The following is a 20,859-nucleotide window of genomic DNA, read 5'->3' on the forward strand; positions in this document are numbered from 1 at the left end:
TCAACGTACTGTCCTTAGCTGGGGCCGTATCACTGATTCTGAGACAATTAGAAAAATCTGACCCAAATTATATTTTGTATATTCTCATTTAATAAAAATATATTCATATATTTATTTAAAATATGTTTATTTAGTGCCTAATATATTGCAGGCCATCCTCATGCCCCAATGCAGAAGGAAAGCGCCATTCTCCTATTTGTACACTGATACCCTCCCCTTCACCTCACATGGCACCCAGCATTGTAATTTTTATATGACTGGTGCCATCACATGATGCTGAAATAAAACTATCATATTGAGATCCCACCTTGACCTATAACTAGACCCTCAGAGCATCTTGAGCCAAGACAGAGAACATGAGAGATGATTCCACGTTTCTTTCCAGGAACTTCAGATGAAGAGTTCCAGGTGAACCAGCCTCAGACTTTAGTGTCAGTCAATCCTGGAGATGTCCTAACCCTGGCCTGCAATATGTCTGCTCTGTCCCCAGAAGGGCCTGTCTTGTGGTTCAAGAGCACTGGGCCAGGACAACAATTAATCTATAGTTTCAATGGAAGCCACTTCCCCAGAGTAACTCCGGTGGAAAACACAATGGTCGATCAAACTGACTATTCCATTCGCATCCGTGACGTGTTGCCAGAGGATGCTGGCACCTACTACTGTGTGAAGTTAAGGGTAGGACACCCTGACATGGAGTTTTTCTCTGGTCCAGGCACCATCGTGTATGTGAATGGTGAGCACAGCCTGATGCACTTTATTCCCTGGGTTTATGAAGATGAATCTTTAAAATCCTTCACCATGTACCAAATCATCACTACATACTGAATGCTGTGCTCCTTTATCCACAAACTACTCTGTAGACTAGGTTTCTACCAATGGCCTTTCTAGTAAGCCATTCTGGACAACCTGTGCCAAATATTGAATCAAGCTATGTTGACAAGCCACATCCTTCTCTGATGCCAACCCCACCAGAACCCATGACATAGGAGACACTTAAAAATAAAAAGATACTGGGTATGCAAAGTGCAACTACATGTGTGCACTGCATGGCCTAAATGGTAAGAAAACTGGGCCCTAGAAGGCTGACTGACTTCTAAGGTTCTAGGAAGAAACCTGGGCCCAGGTATATGCATTGCATATATTATGACTTATTTCATGACCCCAAACTTCCAGTCACAGATGCTAGCAGCCACATCTTAGCTTCTGATGGAATATCAACATAGGTGAAGTTTTCCCCAAAATGCCCAGTATCTCCTGGGCCAAAACAAAGGGCTCTTCAGGCAGGTAGACTCTCTACATGCCTCCATGATCCCACTCACCTTCCCATTACCAATTGGAATGTGATTGGGGCCTGATAGCAAGTACCTGAGTGGTCACCACAGTCCACTCTGAGATCACATTCCCATTCCCCATAAGAGTCAATGAGTGGATGTGATCTCCTGCCATGGCCTGGCACTGTTGGGGAATTCTCAGACCAGAAGGAGCAGTCTTGTGTATCGATCTCTCCAAAGTCTTTTTTGCAGAAAGCCTTCCCAGAGGGGTTGAGTCATTTCCTGACACTTGAGTTTTCCCAGGTCTGTCCTGAGACTTCCACTCCCAGCCCCACTGTTCTTTCATTCCAAGTATTTTTATTCCCAGGATAACCAGTAATTCCTTCTCCTCACCACCCCTGAATTAACGTCATGAAATACAGTGATATTAGGTGTCCCTCTATTCTTCCAGGAGAACTGACCTTCCCAGTAATGTTTCCCTTGAATCCAGACACATTCCATAATGCCCAAATGGCAATGGAAAATCCACAAGTTTCCCTTAAGTTACATAATGTCAATGCAGACTGCTTTCCCACACTGCCTCCTGGCCTTGCCAACCAGGAGTTCCCTTTCTCTCTAACCTGCTCCTTAGGCAGTCTGTGGTTTTGACAACCAAGCTTAATAGGAGAGATTATCACCAGGACCTGACACATTGTAGGGTAGTGATGATGACTGTGTAGGAGGGTAAAGGGTGGCCGGTTAGAACCTCCAAAACTGTAGAGGGCCCTTGAGGTTCTAATCTCTTTTTGTTGAGGAAAGGAAACCCTCTCCCTTCTTTCTCTTGAAGAGATAAGCAGTGGAACTATATGCTGTTGCCATGACCACCTCATTCTTTAATTGTTTTAACGTCTCCACATCTCTCAGCATGAACTTCTCTACAAATTCAGAGAATAATCACCCTTCAGAGGAGAGAGGAAGGCCAATCCCAAACTCAGTGGAGATGTGGGGTTGAGGGACAGGACTTGAACCCAGTTCCAAATGTACCAAGTGACTCTAGGCAATTAGATGGATAGGGGAACTAGTCTTTCTCCATGAACATTACCCATTGATAATTCCCCCTTCTCCCTCCCTGTCCTCCTGTTACCGTGGTTGAGGGCTGAGGAATGGAACTGAGGAGGAATACATCTGGTCCTCTGGACTAACTCCCCTCCTTCAGCACTCTGGGGAGAAGCTGCCTCCATGTGCAAAGGCCTCTCTTTACTCAGTGCATGGGCATTTATGCATGTCGTTAAAAGAATTAATGAATGGGCCGGGCGCGGTGGCTCAAGCCTGTAATCCCAGCACTTTGGGAGGCCGAGGCGGGTGGATCACGAGGTCAGGAGATCGAGACCATCCTGGCTAACATGGTGAAACCCCGTCTCTACTAAAAATACAAAAAACTAGCCGGGCGTGGTGGCGGGCGCCTGTAGTCCCAGCTACTCGGAGGCTGAGGCAGGAGAATGGCGTGAACCTGGGAGGCGGAGCTTGCAGTGAGCCGAGATCGCGCCACTGCACTCCAGCCTGGGTGACACAGCGCCAGACTCCGTCTCAAAAAAAAAAAAAAAAAAAAAGAGAATTAATGAATGAGGCCCAGCCATGACCTGTACCCATGCTTAAGCCAGAGAAGGGGAAATGAGAAATGATTTTCAGTTTCTTTCCAGGAGCCACACATATGTTCCATGTGCAACAAACAGAGATGTCGCAGACTGTATCAACTGGGGAGTCAATCATCTTGAGTTGCAGCGTACCAGATACCTTACCAAATGGACCTGTCTTGTGGTTCAAGGGAACAGGGCCAAACCGGAAATTAATCTACAATTTCAAACAAGGTCACTTTCCCAGAGTAAAAGAGATTGGAGACACCAACAAGCCTGGCAACACAGACTTTTCCATCCGCATCCATGAAATCTCTCTTGCTGATGCTGGCACCTATTATTGCGTGAAGTTCATAAAAGGGAAAGCTACCGAGGAGTACCAATCAGGTCAGGGCACTCAGGTGTTTGTTACTGGTGAGTATGTCTCCTATATCTCATACCCCCGGAGTATAATATCATCTCAGCAGTTACGTCTTCTGTTCATTCAACAATTGCTATGTGCCAAATATTATTGAAGGTACAACATACATTTGATCTTTTTAATTCTCTCAGCAAACTGTGAGTTAGGTATTTTACAGGAAGAAAAAAAGACTCAAAAGGTTGAGTGATGAGTGATGAGAGCTATTTTGGTTGATTTCTCAATATTCAATCCACCCCCTATGACTAACCTAAGCCAACTAGTATAATTCCATGTTCCCTGCTGGAGGTTTACTCAAATATGGGATGAACTTGGCCAGTTTGGGTCTATCAGAGAAAAATACAGGCTTGCAGAGAAATCTGGTAATCTAAAGTAATTCTTCCCCTTCTTGGCTGGAAACAAGCAATTGTGTTGCTCCAGGTTCTTTAAGCAGGCATCTTATGACTATGAGGGGAATAAGGTTGAGAAAAAGTCTAGATGAATGCAGATATGTAACCAGTGTAGATTTGACAATATGCACAACCATACTGCTCCTTGTTCCGATCTCACCTCTGGACTTCTAATAATGTGAAAGAAAACATCTCCTTGCTAAGCCAATTTGCTTAAATCAACAATGTCCTAAGGGCTACAAGAATAATAAAGGTCCCACATCCCACAATGTGTTGTAGTGTGTTGAACTGCAAGTACAAATCTATGTTTTCTGCATCCAAAGCCTTTTTCTTAGTGTTTTGCTACTTGCGGTGCCCTGTGAACTTTGGGCAATATCCAGCCTGAGAAATTATTAAATTGGTCATACAATAATGCTAACATTTATTGGGCATCTACTATATTCCAAACATTTCATCTATATTATCTACATAGCAACATTTGAATTGCTGGATGCTTGTACTCACTGTACAGATGAGGAACCTAACTCAGGGAGATTTCAGGAGTGTACATAGTAGGGAATAAAGAGGTAGGGTTGTCTGGACCCAGTCCAGTATGCTCTATATTAGTGAAGAACATTTACTTACAAGAGAGAAGATCAAATGCATTAATTTCAACCAAAAATATGAGTTGATTGATTCTGTACCTGCAGAGAATTCTGGGTTACTCACAGTATTCAAGGCAGAACTTTTGGAACCAGGGACTAAAGCATTGGATTTAGGGCTTAGTGTTACCAAGATTGCGGTTCTCTGACATTGTCTAATCTCTTCATGGATTTGTTCTTTCCTGCTGCATAAAATCCTTCAGTATACAATAGTGAAAATAAATGCAGAAAGTGTTGATATTCATTCCCCCATCTTACAACCGATGTGGAAAGAGAACTTCTTCCTACCAACCTTCACAAATGAGTTCTAGGGAATTATCCATATTAGCCTTTTGTATGCCTTGTTGTCAACATTTTATTCATTGTTGCTAGGGAGATGAGATGCCATGAGAGATAAGCAGTCAACCCAATGGAACAAATGCTAAGCAGGTTGAAAATAAAATATGTTCATCCACCACATGGTCCACGCCCTACCTTATCAGATGAGGAAGTTGAGCCTCTGAAAGGTTAATGGGCTTGTCTTCCAGGCTATGGGTACTGGAACCCCGGTAGACTCTTCTCAGAACCCTTTGGGTTTATGGCTTTGCCTTCTTCTTAATAAGAAGTCTCTAGTTAGAGTGGAGGTGTAGGAGTGCATGACAGCTGTTTAGAGGGAGAATACTGTGAATGAGTTCAATATCCTTATTAACATTCAAATGTTCTGAGTCAGAAATGTACCAAACTTATGCCATTTCTTAATAAATAAAAATGTATATATATATTTTTAAAATACTTAGCTATGTATTAGTTTCTTGTAGTTGGTGTAACTAATGGATACAAATTTGACAGCTTAAAACAACTGAAACAGACCCTTATGGGTGGCATAATAGCACAAGAAGTTCCAAGGGCCCACTCCATGGAAACTGGTGAAAATCATTTTAAAAAAATATTTAGAGTCTCTGGAAATAGTATTAAGGGCATATCATAAATGAAGAAATAATTTTTAAACTACTAAAACTGGGGAAGAAAAGTAAAAGTCTGATATTTGAACCAAAACCTCCCTTTTCCCTGTCAAGGTCTACACCCCACGGCAAAGAAGAGGAATCAACTGTACCAAAATAATCCATCCAGTCACTCAACAACTGAACAAGCAGATGACAATAACAAGCCTTGGTGGTTGTGAGGGAGATCAATATCCAGAGTTTCTACAATATATTATGTAAAATGTCCAGTTTCAAAAAAAGTGAGACATGCAATAGAACAGAAAAATATGACACATATACCAAAAACAAACCAAAAAAAAGGTATCAGAAACTGCTTTTTATGACCACCAGATGTCAAACTTAACAGGCAAAGCCTTTGATGTAACCATTACAAATATGTTCAAAGAAACGTGATTAAACAAACCATGATTAAATAAGTACAGGAAAGTAAGATGATAATGTTGCATCAAATAAGATATATCAATAAAGAGATAGAAATTATTAAAAAGAACCAAATGAAAATTTTCTTATTCAAAAGTATAACAATTTGAAAGAAAAATTGCCCTAGAGGGAATTAACAGTAGATTTTAAGAAGGAGATTTAGCAAATTTGAAATAGATTAATGTAAATTATGGAATGTGAAGAACAGAGAAAAATTAAATGAAAATAACATTTAAAAAATGAACAGAGCCTCAGAGAAACGTAGGCCATCATTAAGCACACCACATACATGTAATAGGGATAGCAGAAGGAGAGGAGAAAGAGAAAACAGCAGAAAAAATATTCAAAGAAAGAATAGTTGAAAATTTCCCAAGTTTATTTATTTAGCTGAACTGAAGATTGAAAAAGGAAACTCAAATTACTAGAATCAGAAATGAAAGAAGGAATATTATAAGTAACCTTACAGAAATAAAAAGAAATATTAAAGAATACTATGAAAAAACATGTGCCTATAAACTAGGTTTATATGATGAAAAAGACAAATTCCTAGAAGACACAAAAATTACCAAAACTGGCCCAAAAATAATAGAGCATTTCAAGATACCTATAACAACTAAATAGATTAAATTGGTAACAAAAAATTACCCTGATATCAAAACCAGACAAAGATATCACAAGAAAAAAACACAGACCAAATATATCTTATGTATATGGACACAAAAATCCCTTAAGAAAATACTAGTAAACTGAAACCAGCAACATAAAAAAAGCATTATTCATGTTGACCAAGTGGGATTTATCCCACAAATACAAGGTTGGTTTAACATCTGAATGTCAATTAATTTAATACAACACAATATCAATAAAATAAAAAAGAAAACCACATAATCCTCACAAGATGATAAAAAGAATTTGGTAAAATCTAAAATTCTTCTATTTAAAAAAGTACTAAAAAAACTAGGAATAGTAGGGAACTTTATCAACCTGATAAAGCACACGGATGCAAAACCCACAGCTAACATCATATTTAGCAAAACCCACAGCCAATGTCATAATTAATGAGGATGGTTAGAAGCTGTCCCTATTAGATGAAGAACAAGACAAGGATGTCTCCTGTCACCATTTCTACTAAACATTGTACCAAAATTTTTAGTCAGGACAATTAAGTAATAAAAACAATCCAAATTGGAAAGGATGAAGTTAAACTATCTCTATTCACAAATGACATGTTCTTGTATATAGAAAATCCTAAGGAACCCACTAAAAAACTATTCAAACTACTGAGCAAGTTCAGCAAGCTTGAGAATACAGTTCAATATACAAAAATCTATTACATTTCCACACACTTGTAATGAACACTAAAAATAAAAATACATTTAACAAAAGAAGTGCAAATTTATACTCTGAAAACTATCAAAAAAGTTGAAAGAAATGAAAGAAGATGTAAATAAATTGAGAATTTTCCCATTTTCATGGACTGGAAGATTTAAAATTGTCAAGATGGCATTATTCTCCCAAATTGGTCTACAGATCCAACACAATCCTTATCAGAATCCCAACCTACTTTTTTGTAGATATTGACAAGCTGATCTTAACATTCATATGGAAATATGAAGGACCCAGAAGAGCCAAAACAATCCTGAAAAATAAAGTAAGATAACACAGGTTTTTCTTTCAAACCTTACTACTGGCTGGGCGCAATGGCTCACACCCATAATCCCACCACTTTGGGAGGCTGAGATGGGAGGATCACTTGAGGACAGGAGTTTGAGGCCATCCTGGTGAACATAGTGAAATCTCATCTCTAAAAATAAATAAATAAAATAAAAATAAAAGCTTACTACAAATCCACAGCAATCAAGGTAATATGGTACTGGAACAGGATAGACCTATAGACCAATGTAAAAGAGAGAGTCCAGAAACAAGCCCATGTATCTGTGGTCGTGGTCAACTGATTTTCAACAAGTGTGATTATGAGGAAAGAAGCATCTTTTCAACAAATAATGCTGAAACAACTGGATAGCCACACACAGAAAACAATGAAGTTGAACCCCTACTTCACACAATATACAAAAATTAACTCAAAATGGTTTGAAAGCCTAAAAATACCTATAAAGCTCTTATAATAAAACATAGGGATAAATCTTAATGACATCAGATTTTGCATTGGCTTCTTAACCATAATATCAAAAACATGAGAAACAAAAGAAAAAATAGATATATTGGACTTCTTAAAAAATAAAACCTTTTATGCTTCAAAGGACACTATCAAGAAAGTAAAAAGATAACCCAAAGAATGGGAAAAATATTTGCAAATTACATATTTGATAAAGGCCTTGAATTTAGAATACATAAAGAATGTCTCCAAAGCAGATATTCAAATTGCCAATAAGCACATCAAAAGAAACTCAGCATAATTAGTCCTCAGGGAAATGCAAATCAAAACTATAATGAGATAAAACTTTGCACTAATAAGGATAGCTAAAATCAAAAATCAAATTATAACAAATGTTTATGAGAATGTAGAGGAATTGTAAACCTCATACACTACAAGTGGGAATGCAAAATGAAGCCACTTTGGAAAATAGATAGGCAGTTCCTAAAACAGTCAAACATAAATTACTATATGACCCAGCAATTCCATTCCTAGGTATTTACTCAAGAGAAATGAAAACATATGTTCACATAAAAATTTGTGCACAAATGTTTATAACAGCACTCACACTATCTGAAAGGTGGAAACAATCCAAACATCTATCAATTGATGAATGGAAAAGCAAGATATGATCTATACATACAGTGGTTTATTATTAAACTATGAAGAGGAATTACCTACTAATAATACATGCAACAACATGGATAAACCTTGAAAGCATATGCTAAGTTAAAGAATAAAATAACAAAAGATCACTTATTCTCTCTAGATTCTTCCTCTCTGTGCAGGGCATCTCTGAAAGAAAGACAGCAGCCCCAGTCAGGGGCATATAGATAAAACTCCCATCTCCCTGGGACAGAGCACCTGCGGGAAGGGGCAGCTGTGGGTGCAGCTTCAGCAGACTTAAACATTCCTGCCTGCCAGCTCTGAAGAGAGCAGTGGATCTCCCAGCACAGCGCTTGAGCTCTGCTAAGGGACAGACTGCCTCCTCAAGTGGGTCATTGACCCCCATGCCTCCTTATGGGGAGACACTTCCCAGCAGGGGTCGACAGACACCTCATACAGGAGATTTCTGGCTGACATCTGGCAGGTGCCCCTCTGGGATGAAGCTTCCAAAGGAAGGAGCAGGCAGCAATCTTTGCTGTGCTGCAGCCTCCACTGGTGATACTCAGGAAAACAGGATCTGGAGTGGACCTCCAGCAAACTCCAGCAGACCTGCAGAAGAGTGCCCTGACTGTCAAAAGGAAAACTAACAAACAGAAAGCAATAGCATCAACATCAACAAACAGGATGGGCATGCAAAAAATCCCATCAGAAGGTCACCAACATCAAAGATCAAGGTAGATAAATCCATGAAAATGAGGAAAAACCAGTGCAAAAAGGCTGAAAATTCCAAAAACCAGAATGCCTCTTCTCCTCCAAAGGATGACATCTCCTCACCAGCAAGGGAACAAAACTGGATGGAGAATGAGTTTGACAAATTGACAGAAGTAGGCTTCAGAAGGTAGGTAATAACAAACTACTTGAAGCTAAAGGAGCATGCTCTAACCCAATGCAAGAAAGCTAAGAACCTTGATAAAAGGTTACAGGAACTGCTAACTAGAATAACCAGTTTAGAGAAGAACACAAATGACCTGACAGAGCTGAAAAACACAACACAAGAACTTCATGAAGCATATAGAAGTATCAAGAGTCAAATCTATCAACCAGAAGAAAGGATATCAGACATTGAAGACAAACTTAATGAAATAAAGTGTGAAGACAAAATTAAAGAAAAAAGAGCAAAAAGGAATGAACAAAGCTTCCAAGAAATATGGGGCTATGTGGAAAAGACCAAACCTACGTTTGATTGGTGTACCTAAAGTGATGGGGAGAATGGAACCAAGTTGGAAAATACACTTCAGGATATTATCCAGGAGAACTTCCCCAACCTAGCAAGACAGGCCAACATTCAAATTCAGGAAATACAGAGAATGCCACAAAGATACTCCTCGAGAAGAACAACCCCAAGACACATAATCATCAGATTCACCAAGGTTGAAATGAAGGAAAAAATGTTAAGGGCAGCCAGACAGAAAGATTGGGTTACCCAAAAAGAGAAGCCCATTAGACTAACAGCAGATCTCTCTTCAGAAACCCTACAAGCCAGAAGAGAGTGAGGACCAACATTCAACATTCTTGAAAAGAATTTTCAACCCAGAATTTCATATCCAGTCAAAAAAAAAGCTTCATAAGTGAAGGATAAATAAAATCCTTTACAGACAAGCAAATGCTGAGTGATTTTGTCACCACCAGGCCTGCCTTACAAGAGCTCCTGAAGGAAGCACTAAATATAGAAAGGAAAAACTAGTACCAGACACTGTAAAAACATGCCAAAATGTAAAATCCATCAACACTATGAAGAAACCGCATCTACTAATGGACAACATAACCAGCTAACATCATAATGACAGGATCAAATTCACACATAACAATATTAACCTTAAATGTAAATGGGCTAAATGACCCAATTAAAAGACACAGACTGACAAATTGGATAAGGAGTCAAGACCCATCGGTGTGTTGTATTCAGGAGACCCATCACACAGGCACAGACAAACATAGGCTCAAAATAAAGGGATGGAGAAAGATCTACCAAGCAAATGGAAAGAACAAAAAGCAGTGGTTGCAATCCTAGTCTCCGATAAAACAGACTTTAAACCAACAAAGATCAAAAAAGACAAAGAAGGGCATTACATAATGGTAAAGGCATCAATGCAACGAAAAGAGTTAACTATCCTAAATATATACGCCCTCAATACAGGAGCACCCAGATTCATAAAGCAAGTTATTAGAGACCTACAAAGACACTTAGACTCCCACACAATAATAGTGGGAGACTTTAATACCCCACTGTCAATATTTGATAGATCAATGAGACAGAAAATTAACAAGGATATTCAGGACTTGAACTCAGCTCTGGACCAAGCAGACCTAACAGACATCTACAGAACTCTCCACCCCAAATCAACAGAATATACATTCTTCTCAGCACCATATCTCACTTATTCTAAAATTGACCACATAATTGGAAGTAAAACACTGCTAAGCAAATGCAAAAGAATGGAAATCATAACAGTCTCTCAGACCACAGTGCAATCAAATTAGAACTCAGGATTAAGAAACTCACTCAAAACTGCACAACTACATGGAAACTGAACAACCTGCTCCTGAATGACTACTGGGTAAATAATGAAATTAAGGCAGAAATAAATAAGTTTTTGAAACCAATGAGAACAAAGACACAATGTACCAGAATCTCTGGGACACATTTAAAAAAGTGTTTAGAGGGAAATTTATAGTGTTTGAAAACACTAACAAAACAAATAGACTAGATTAATAAAGAAGAAAAGAAAGAAGAATCAGATAGACACAATAAAAAATGAAGAAGGGGATATCACCTTGATCCCACAGAAATACAAACTACCGTCAGAGAATACTATAAACACTTTCATGCAAATAAACTAGAAAATCTAGAAGAAATGGATAAATTCCTGGACACTTACACCATCCCAAGGCTAAACCAGGAAGAAGTTGAATCTCTGAAAAGACCAATAACAAGTTCTGAAATTGAGGCAGTAATAGCCTACCAACCAAAAAAAGCCAATGACCAGATGGATTCACAGCTGAATTCTACCAGAGGTACAAGAGGAGCAGATACCATTCCTTCTAAAACTATTCCAAGCAATAGAAAAAGAGGGACTCCTCCCTAACTCATTTTATGAGGCCAGCATCATCCTGATACCAAAACCTGGCAGAGACACAACAAAAAAAGAAAATTTCAGTTCAGTATCCCTGGTGAACATTGATCCCTGGTGAAAATCCTCAATAAAATACTGGCTAACCGAATGCAGCAGCACATTAAAAAGCTTATCCACCATGATCAAGTCAGCTTCATCCCTGGGATGCAAGGCTGGTTCAACGTATGGAAATCAATAAACGTAATCCATCATATAAACAGAACCAATGACAAAAACCACATGATTATCTCAATAGACGCAGAAAAGGCCTTTGATAAAATTCAACACTGTTTCATGCTAAAAACACTCAATAAACTAGGTATTAATGAAATGTATCTCAAAATAATAAGAGCTGTTTATGACACAGTCAGTATCATACTGAATGGACAAAAGCTGGAAGCATTCCCTTTGAAAACCAGAGCAAGACAGGGATGCCCTCTCTCTCTCACTACTTCTATTCAACATAGTATTGGAAGTACAGGCTGGGGCAATCAGGCAAGAGAAAGAAATAAAGCGTACTCAGATAGGAAGTTTCTGTTTACAGATGACATGATTGTATGTTTAGAAAACCCCATCATCTCAGCCCCAAAACTCCTTAAGCTGATAAGCAACTTCAACAAAATCTCAGGATACAAAATCAATGTGCAGAAATCACAAGCATTCCTATATGACAATCAGTCAAATCATGAGTGAACTCCCATTCACAATTGCTACTAAGAGAATAAAATACCTAGGAATACAACTTACAAGGGATGTGAAAGACCTCTTCGAGGAGAACTACGAACCACTGCTCAAGGAAATAGGAGAGAGGACACAAACAAAGAACATTCCACTCTCATGTTTAGGAATAATCAATATCGTGAAAATGACCATACTGCCCAAAGTAATTTATAGAATCAATACTATTCCCATTGAGCTACCATTTACTTTTTTCACGGAATTAGAAAAAATGACTTTAAATTTCATATGGAACCAAAAAACAGCTCGTATAGCCAAGACAATCCTAAGCAAAAAGAACAAAGCTAGAGGCATCATGCTACCTGACTTTAAACTGTACTACAATGCTACAGTAACCAAAACAGCATGGTACTGATACCAAAACAGATATATAGACCAATGGAACAGAACTGAGGCCTCAGAAATAACACCACACATCTACAACCATCTGATCTTTGACAAACCTGACAAAAATAAGCAATGGGGAAAGGATTCCTTATTTAATAAATGGTATTGGGAAAATTGGCTAGCCATATGCAGAAAACTAAAACTGGACCCCTTCCTTACCCCTTATACAAAAATTAACTCAATATGAATTAAAGATGTAAATGTAAGACCTAAAACTATAACAACCCTAGAAGAAAACCTAGGCAATGCCATTCAGGACAAAGGCATGGGCAAAGACTTTATGACTAAAACACCAAAAGCAATTGCAACAAATGCCAAAGTTGACAAATGGGATCTAATTAAACTAAAGAGTTTCTGCATAGCAAAAGAAACTATTATCAGAGTGAAGAGGCAAACTACAGAACGGGAGAAAAATTTTGCAATCTATCCATCTGGCAAAGGGCTAACATCCAGAATCTACAAGGACATAAACAAATGTACAAGAAAAAAACAAGCAATCCCATCAAAAAGTGGGCAAAGGATATGAACAGACACTTTTCAAAAGAAGACATTTGTACAACCAACAAACAAATGAAAAACAGCTCATCATCGCGGGTCATTAGAGAAATGCAAATCAAAGCCACAATGAGATACCATCTCAGGCCAGTTAGAATGGTGATCATTAAAAAGTCAGGAAACAACAGAGACTGGAGAGGATGTGGAGAAATAGAAACGCTTTTGCACTGCTTGTGGGAGTGTAAATTAGTTCAACCATTGTGGAAGACAGTGCGGTGATTCCTCAAGGATCTAGAACTACAATACTATTTGACCCAACAATCCCATTACTGGGTATATACCCAAAGGATTATAAATCATTCTGCTATAAAGACACATGTATATGTACATTTATTGCAGCAGTATTCACAATAGCAAAGACTTGGAACCAACCCAAATGCCCATTAATGATAGACTAGATAAAGAAAATGTGGCATATATATACCATGGAATACTATGCAGCCATAGAAAAGAATGAGTTCGTGTCCTTTCCAGGGACATGGATGAAGCTAAAATCATCATTCTCAGCAAACTAACACAGGGAAAAAAAAAAAAAAAAAAAACACCACATATTCTCACTTATAAGTGGGAGTTGAACAATGGGAACATATGGGCATAGGGAGGAGAACATCACACACCAGGGCCTGTTGGGTGGTGGGGGACAAGAGGAGAGACAGCATTAGGAGAAATACCCAATGTAGATGACGGGTTGATGGGTGCAGCAAACCACCATGGCACACGTATAACTATGTAACAAACCTGCAGGTTCTGCACATATATCCCAGAACTTAAAGTATAATAAAAAAAAATCACTTTTTAAAAATAATTCCATTTATATGACATACTCAGAATAGGCAAATCTATAGAGACAGAAAGTAGATTAAAGACAGAACATTTCTTATGATTTGGGGGATGGTGGAAAGATGGGGAAAATGGAGGTTATTACACGAAAGGCATGGAGGTTTTTTTGAGATGATAAAAATGTTCAAAATGACTGTGGTTATGGTTGCACATATCTACAAACAAATATCTGCAAATATTGAATTGTACATTTTAAATGTGTGAATTGTATGGTATTTGAATTACATCGCAATAAAGTTGTTTAAAAACAAGATTTAGTCTCTCACAGTTCTAGAGGCCAGAAGTCTGAAATCAATATCTCTGGACTGAAATCAAGGCATCAGGAGAACTGCTACTTCTGGAGATTCTAAGAGAGAGCATATTCCCTTTCTCTTTTGGCTTCTGGTTGCTGCCAGCATCACTGGCCTGTCAGCAGCATAGCTTAAATCTTCAACGCCAGTGTCTTTAAATCTCTCTGTGTTCCATTTTCACATTGCCTTCTCACAATTATGGTACCAGATTATTAACCAATCTGTATTAGTCATCTAACAAATTACCTAAACTTAAGTGATTTCAAACAACAAACACTTATCGTCTCACGTTGTCTGTGAGTCAGGATTGTAGACATAGTTTAGGTTGAGAGACCTTGGTTTAAGGTCTCTTGTAAGGCCGCAATCAAGGTGTCTACCAATAGTGCAATAATCCAAAGGCTCAACTGGAGAAGAATCCACTTCAAGTTTACTGCCATGTTTATTGGCAGGCCTCAGATCCTTGCGGGCAACTGGTTGAAGACATCAGATATCTGCTACATGGGCTTCTCCATAGGACAGCTCACAACATGGCAGCTGCTTCTCCTCAAGAAGCAGGAGAGAGGGGAAGAAGAAGATACAAGTCACAATTTCTTTATAAGCTAATTTCAGAAGTGACATCCTGTTAGTTTTACTTTTTCATTAGAAGTGAGTCACTAGATCTAGGGGAGGGGATTACATAGTGGTGTGAATGCCAGGAGCTGGAGATCATCTTAAAGGTTGACTACCACAGCCACTCTCTCAGTAACTAAGAGGACATGCAGACAAAATGTCAGTAAGGATACAAAAGATTTGATCAATGTGATTAACAAATTTGATGTAATTGAGCACTGCACCCAACAACTGAAAAACACATATCTTTTTCAAGCCCATGTGAAATATTAACTAAAATTAATCATGTACTTGGTCAAGAAGCAAGTCTCAACAAATTTTGAAATATCAAAATTACATAAGTATGTGTTCTGATCATTGTGGAATTAAACTATAAATATTTACAAAAAGATAATTAGAAAATCCTCATATGTTAAGAATTTGGGGAATGATCTAAATAACTGATTTATCAAAAAGAAATTATCACGGATGCTAGAAAATATTTTGGACTAAATAATAATTAAAATACTGCACACTAAACTTGAGGCATGTAGTTACTGCTGTACTTGGAATTTATAGCCTTAAATCCCTATGTCAGAAAAATAAAAATGATTGAAACCCAGTAATAAAAGCATCCATTACAACAATTTAATAAAACAGTGACAAAGGTTTGATTTTAGTGTGGTCAAAATTTCAACCTTTTCCTTTATGGTTATAGTTTTCAGTGCTTGTTTAAGAAATCTTTCCTTAATCCTTTAAATCCTGAAGACATACTCTTACATAGCTTCCTATGGTTAAGCTTTATAGTTTTGCCTTTCACATTTAGTCTGAATCCCCATATTTGTGATATGAGATTTTATTTTTCCCCATATGAATATCTAATTGTTCCAACTTCATTTATTTTAAAAATTTCCCTTTTCTTCGCTGCTCTGCAGTGCAAACTTGTCAAAAATTAAGCATTTATATGATGGATCTGATTTGGGGCTCTCTAATGTTTTCCATGTTTTCTTTGTTCGTTCCTTCAAACACCACTATCTTGATAACTACAGCTCTGTAATAAGTTTTAGTACTTGGTAGAACAAGTCATCCCACCTTATTCTTTTTGGTTATGCTTGGCCGTTTTCATTTCCATGAAAAGTTTAGAATATCTTTGTCAAGTTCAGCACACACTCACATATGCACACACACATAATTTATGGGATTTTAATTGTGATTACACTGACTTCTTATCAACTGGGAATAATTCAAATGTTTGTATCTTCATATATACCTATGCATACATTTCTTTATTTTTACAATATTATTTTCTATCAATGAACATGGTATGTCTTTTCATTCATTAAATCCTTTATAATGTCATTCAATAAAGTTTTGTAGTTTTTACTATAGACATGGTACACCTCTTATCAGATTGATTCCTCCATGCTTTATATTTTTAATATTATTATAAATGAGGTCATTTTAAAATGTTTTTAATTTTCTAATGTTTGTTAAAATTGAATTTACATCGATTTTGTACCTAGCAAACTTGTTAAATTCTCATATTATTTCAAAAAATTTGTCTATAGATTCTTTTGACCTTTCTTAAGGCACAATGGTATCATGTAGTAATAATAACAGTTTAATGTATTTCATCCTAATCTTTATATGTTTTATATTCCTTTATGACTTCTTAAGCAAACTAGAATCTCTGATAAAAGATTGGATTTAATTTCTGGTGGCAAACCAGATTACACCAACTTGATTTCAAAGCTTTCAATGTTTTACCTTTGATTACAATGTTTGTTGTATTTTTAAAATTAGGATGAACCATATATTGCCTATATTATATCATTTTTCATATAATAAAAATAGCAATTGCATATGGTTTAATCTAATGGATTATCTCTATCAGATTAATTCACCTCTATTCTTAGTTTACAAATAATTTCTAAGCATAAATATTAACATTTAATGTTTTTCCTGCATCTATTGAAATGGTAATATGGTTCTACTGTCTTTCAATTTGGAAATGTGATGAATAACATTATTTGATATTCTTTTTTATTTTTATTTTTATTTTTTTGAGACCATGTCTTGCTTTTTCACCCAGGCTGGAGTGCAGCAGTGCAATCTCAGCTCACTGCAGCCTTGACCTCCTGAGCTCAAGTGGTCCTCCCACCTCAGCCTCCCCAGCAGCTGGAACTACATGCCCATGCCACCACACCTGGCTAATTTTTGTATTTTTTGTAGAGATGTGGTTTTGCCATGTTTCCCAGTCTGATTTTCTAATATTAATTCAACTTTTTATTCCTGAAATAAAACCACTCTGGTGATAGTGTGTTATTCAGTTTGCTGAAGTTTGTCTGGGATTTTTGAACGTATATTCAGAAGTAAGATAATAATCTATGTGTTTTCTTTATATTATTCTTGTTGGAATTTTGTTGTTGAAGTTATGCTATCTTCAAAAAATGAGTTGGGAAGTCTATCTCCTTTTTCTATTTTTTAGAAAAGATTACATAAGATAAAACTTATTCATTACATAAATGTTTGGCAGATCTTTCCAGTGAAGTCATCTAGATCTAGAATTTTCATTACAGGAAAATTTTTTAAATTACTGATTCAGTTTCTTTAATAATTTTGATACTGCCCAGGTTTCTTATTTCTTCTTATTCACTTTTGATAAGCTACATTTTTCCAGATAGTTTTTCACTTTTTCTAAATTTTATATTTTATATTGGCAAAAGCTATTCAATATATCCAATGTTTATCATTTTAATGCCTGCAAGATTTATAGTAACGCCCCTTTTGCACATCTGTGATTGTATCTCTCTCTCTCTCTCTCTCTCTCAATATTTTATTTCCTCTCTTCATTTTCACCAGAGAATTATATGTTTTCAAAGAAGCAACTTTTGGTTTTGTTGATCCTCTATATTTTATGCTTGCTTTTTGTTTCATTCACATTACCTTATATGTATTACTTCCTTTCCTCTCCTATTTACTGATTGCTTTTAAGTTTTGTTTATGTTTCTCGTCGTGTATAATTTGACCCTTATTATAGTTACCTTTATAAATCTTTAAAGTCAACTTTACAAATCTCAATGAGTTGTGTTTTTAGGATGTTTTCTTAAAGTTCTTTTCCACCTCAGAGACATATAGATATTCCCTTATTTTTTCCTTCTTATAGTTTTATTAAATTTTAGATTTAAGAATTTAATCTGTTTGGAATTTATTCTGTGTTCAGTCAAATATAATAATTTAAAATTTTTTATTCATTTGGTTTTCTAATCTATCAGTTTTTTAGTCAGCAAATAGATTCACTTAAGTTTTTTGTATCAGTTTACATTATATTTTTTCTTTCTTCTCAATTATTGTTTATTCATCACTTTTTGTTTCATTGCTTAGGCCAGAATCTCCAGTACATCATTGAATAGATACAATGAGAGTAGGTATCCTGTTGTTGCTGACTAAAGGACATTCTTATAAAGTTGCACATTAAAGATATTTTGTTTTAGGATTTTTGGTAGATAAGCATTAGGCTAAGAACACTTCCTTCTATTCCTTGTTGTCTAAACCTTATTAAATGAGAATGGGTAAGTTGGAGTAATCAATACCAAGAGTGAGAAAGATATAGGAATATGGCTCCTGAACAGAGAAACAGTGTCACCTGAGTCAAGACCACAGGCTGTGTGGTCAGATAAACCTGTTTTCCGGTCCAGGCTTTGCAAGTTGCTAGTATTTTTTATTTTACCTCTACCAGCTTCAATTTCCTTATCTATAAAATGGACATTATCATACCTAATCACAGACTTGTCAGAATTAAAATTTTATAAGGCACATAGAATACTTTATAGCTTACCAACACTAATTGTTCATTCATCTTCCTTCTTGTAGCTCCACCCTCTCTCCCTGTGGTAATAGGCCCCTTGGAGAGGGCCTTGCTCGGGCAGACTGTGAATTTTAGCTGCATGTCCTACGGCTTCTATCCCAGAAATGTCACCCTGAAGTGGTTCAAAAATGGGAAGAAACTCTCATCCCTCCAGACCCACGTGGTTCAGTTAAAGAACAGCAATGCCTACAAAATCGTCAGTACCACGGAGGTAGTCCCAGCTCTAGATGACCTAAACTCTCATGTTACCTGCAGTGTGTACCACCGGAGCTTGCATTACCCTCTTCATGGGAAGGCTGATTTGTCTGAGACCATAATAGGTAGGTAACACCACATGTACCCGGCTTTCACGTGTCTTTGGAGCATAGTTCTTCCCAAATTTGCTCCGGGGAATAGGCTTAAATAATAACAGGTCATTCCAACTACCGAACATCTACTATGTGCTAGGCACAGCGACATGCTAAGTAGGTGCTAAGTAAATGGCCACCAAGCAATAAGCAGATGGATCTGATTGTTTCATGACGTCTGAGCATGTGTTCTATGCTATTTCAGTTCCACCCAAGGTGTCCATTCTTCAGCACCCTGCCTCAAATAACAAGATGAATGTCACCTGCCAGGCAGAGAAGTTCTATCCCCAGGACATGCAACTGACCTGGCTGAAAGATGGAAGTGTCTCCCAGAGAGATGAGACCCTGACCCCCACCAAGGGCAAAGACGGACTGTACAGCATGCAGAGCTCCATCCTGGTGGAAAACAGTGACCATGAGGAGGACACTATGCTCACCTGCCAGGTGGAACAAGATGGATGGCAGAAGATCACTGTAAAAATGACATTTTGGGCCTCTGCTCACCTGGATAGGTCTCAGTTGTAGCCAATAGCAAGGCCTCCATGATTTATTTAAGGAGGCTCCTTCATCTTTCCATAAAACGTTCTTTTCAGATTTATAAAAGTTTAAATTATAAAAGCAAAGCCCACTCTCTTTCTCATTCTCTTGCTGACTCACACACTCTCACTCTCTCCTTCTCCCTCACACACAGAAGTGCATGCACACACATACACACAACCCAAAATCGTATAGGTATTTATCAAAAACTAAATCTCTATTAGGAATCAAGTACACCCAATCCAACTCCCTAGAGAGATCTCTTATATATTATTTGTTGCCCTTTCTTTTAAGGTCTCAAACAGGATTTCAGGTACTAGGATTTTAAGGTACAAGGTCATAAGAGGACTAGATAATGTCTGAAACTCCTGCCAAGACAGGGAGTCTGTGTTTCCTTGAATGATCTTAATGGTTTCTTGCCAGGAGATTTTTTAGTGTTTTTATCATTTTCTGATTAAACCCAGGTCCTTCCTGGTGCTGAGCAGAGCAGCCTTGAAATTCTCTCAATAGGAACACATCTATGTTCCACTTACTGTCAGTGTAGACATATCCTTCTGTGCCCTGATGTGGTGGTGTTCTCCCAGGCTCCAGGCTCTGGGTGTCCCGGGTGTCTGGATCTCCTGCCCTTTCTTGATTCAGAGGGGCAACAAGGATGAGCACAGTGTTTGACAAACATGAGTTTGATTCTCACTACCTTGTGATCCTGGAAAGTTTCTAAAATCTCTGAGCCTTGATTTTCTCAGCAACATAGAAATCATAATACCCATCTCATAGGACTATGCTGAGTGCTAACAAGGTAATACAAGGTAGTTAAATGGTTGGAGCTGCCTCCTTTTTCCTAGACAAGGCCTAGCCCAGCAGTGTGAGATGCATGTGTTCTCACCTGGGCTCCTGTCTCAGGTATTTGTGCTGGCAAGGCATAGTGCAATGGGAACCGTTGTCTAAGATGGACCCTGGGAGCCTCAGATGGGAAAGTGAAAGTCCTGGAGGATGGACCCCCTTGTGCCCTCTGATGATACTTGTTGCCCACCCTTCCTTTT

General features: G+C 37.6%; 1 protein-coding gene across 1 annotated transcript; it reads left to right on the forward strand.

Moving 5' to 3' along the window:
- The first annotated feature begins 172 nt into the window (after positions 1-172).
- Positions 173-20,037, forward strand: LOC102141933 (signal-regulatory protein beta-1-like). The gene is made up of 4 exons (XM_015457864.3): positions 173-733; positions 2,951-3,298; positions 18,941-19,255; positions 19,488-20,037. Exons 1-4 carry the CDS (start codon positions 364-366, stop codon positions 19,805-19,807), a joined length of 1,353 nt encoding a protein of 450 aa, XP_015313350.3. The 5' UTR covers positions 173-363; the 3' UTR covers positions 19,808-20,037.
- The last annotated feature ends 822 nt before the right edge of the window (positions 20,038-20,859 follow it).

The sequence above is a fragment of the Macaca fascicularis genome, chromosome 10 (genome assembly GCF_037993035.2).
Source record: "Macaca fascicularis isolate 582-1 chromosome 10, T2T-MFA8v1.1".
Taxonomy (NCBI): Eukaryota; Metazoa; Chordata; class Mammalia; order Primates; family Cercopithecidae; genus Macaca; species Macaca fascicularis.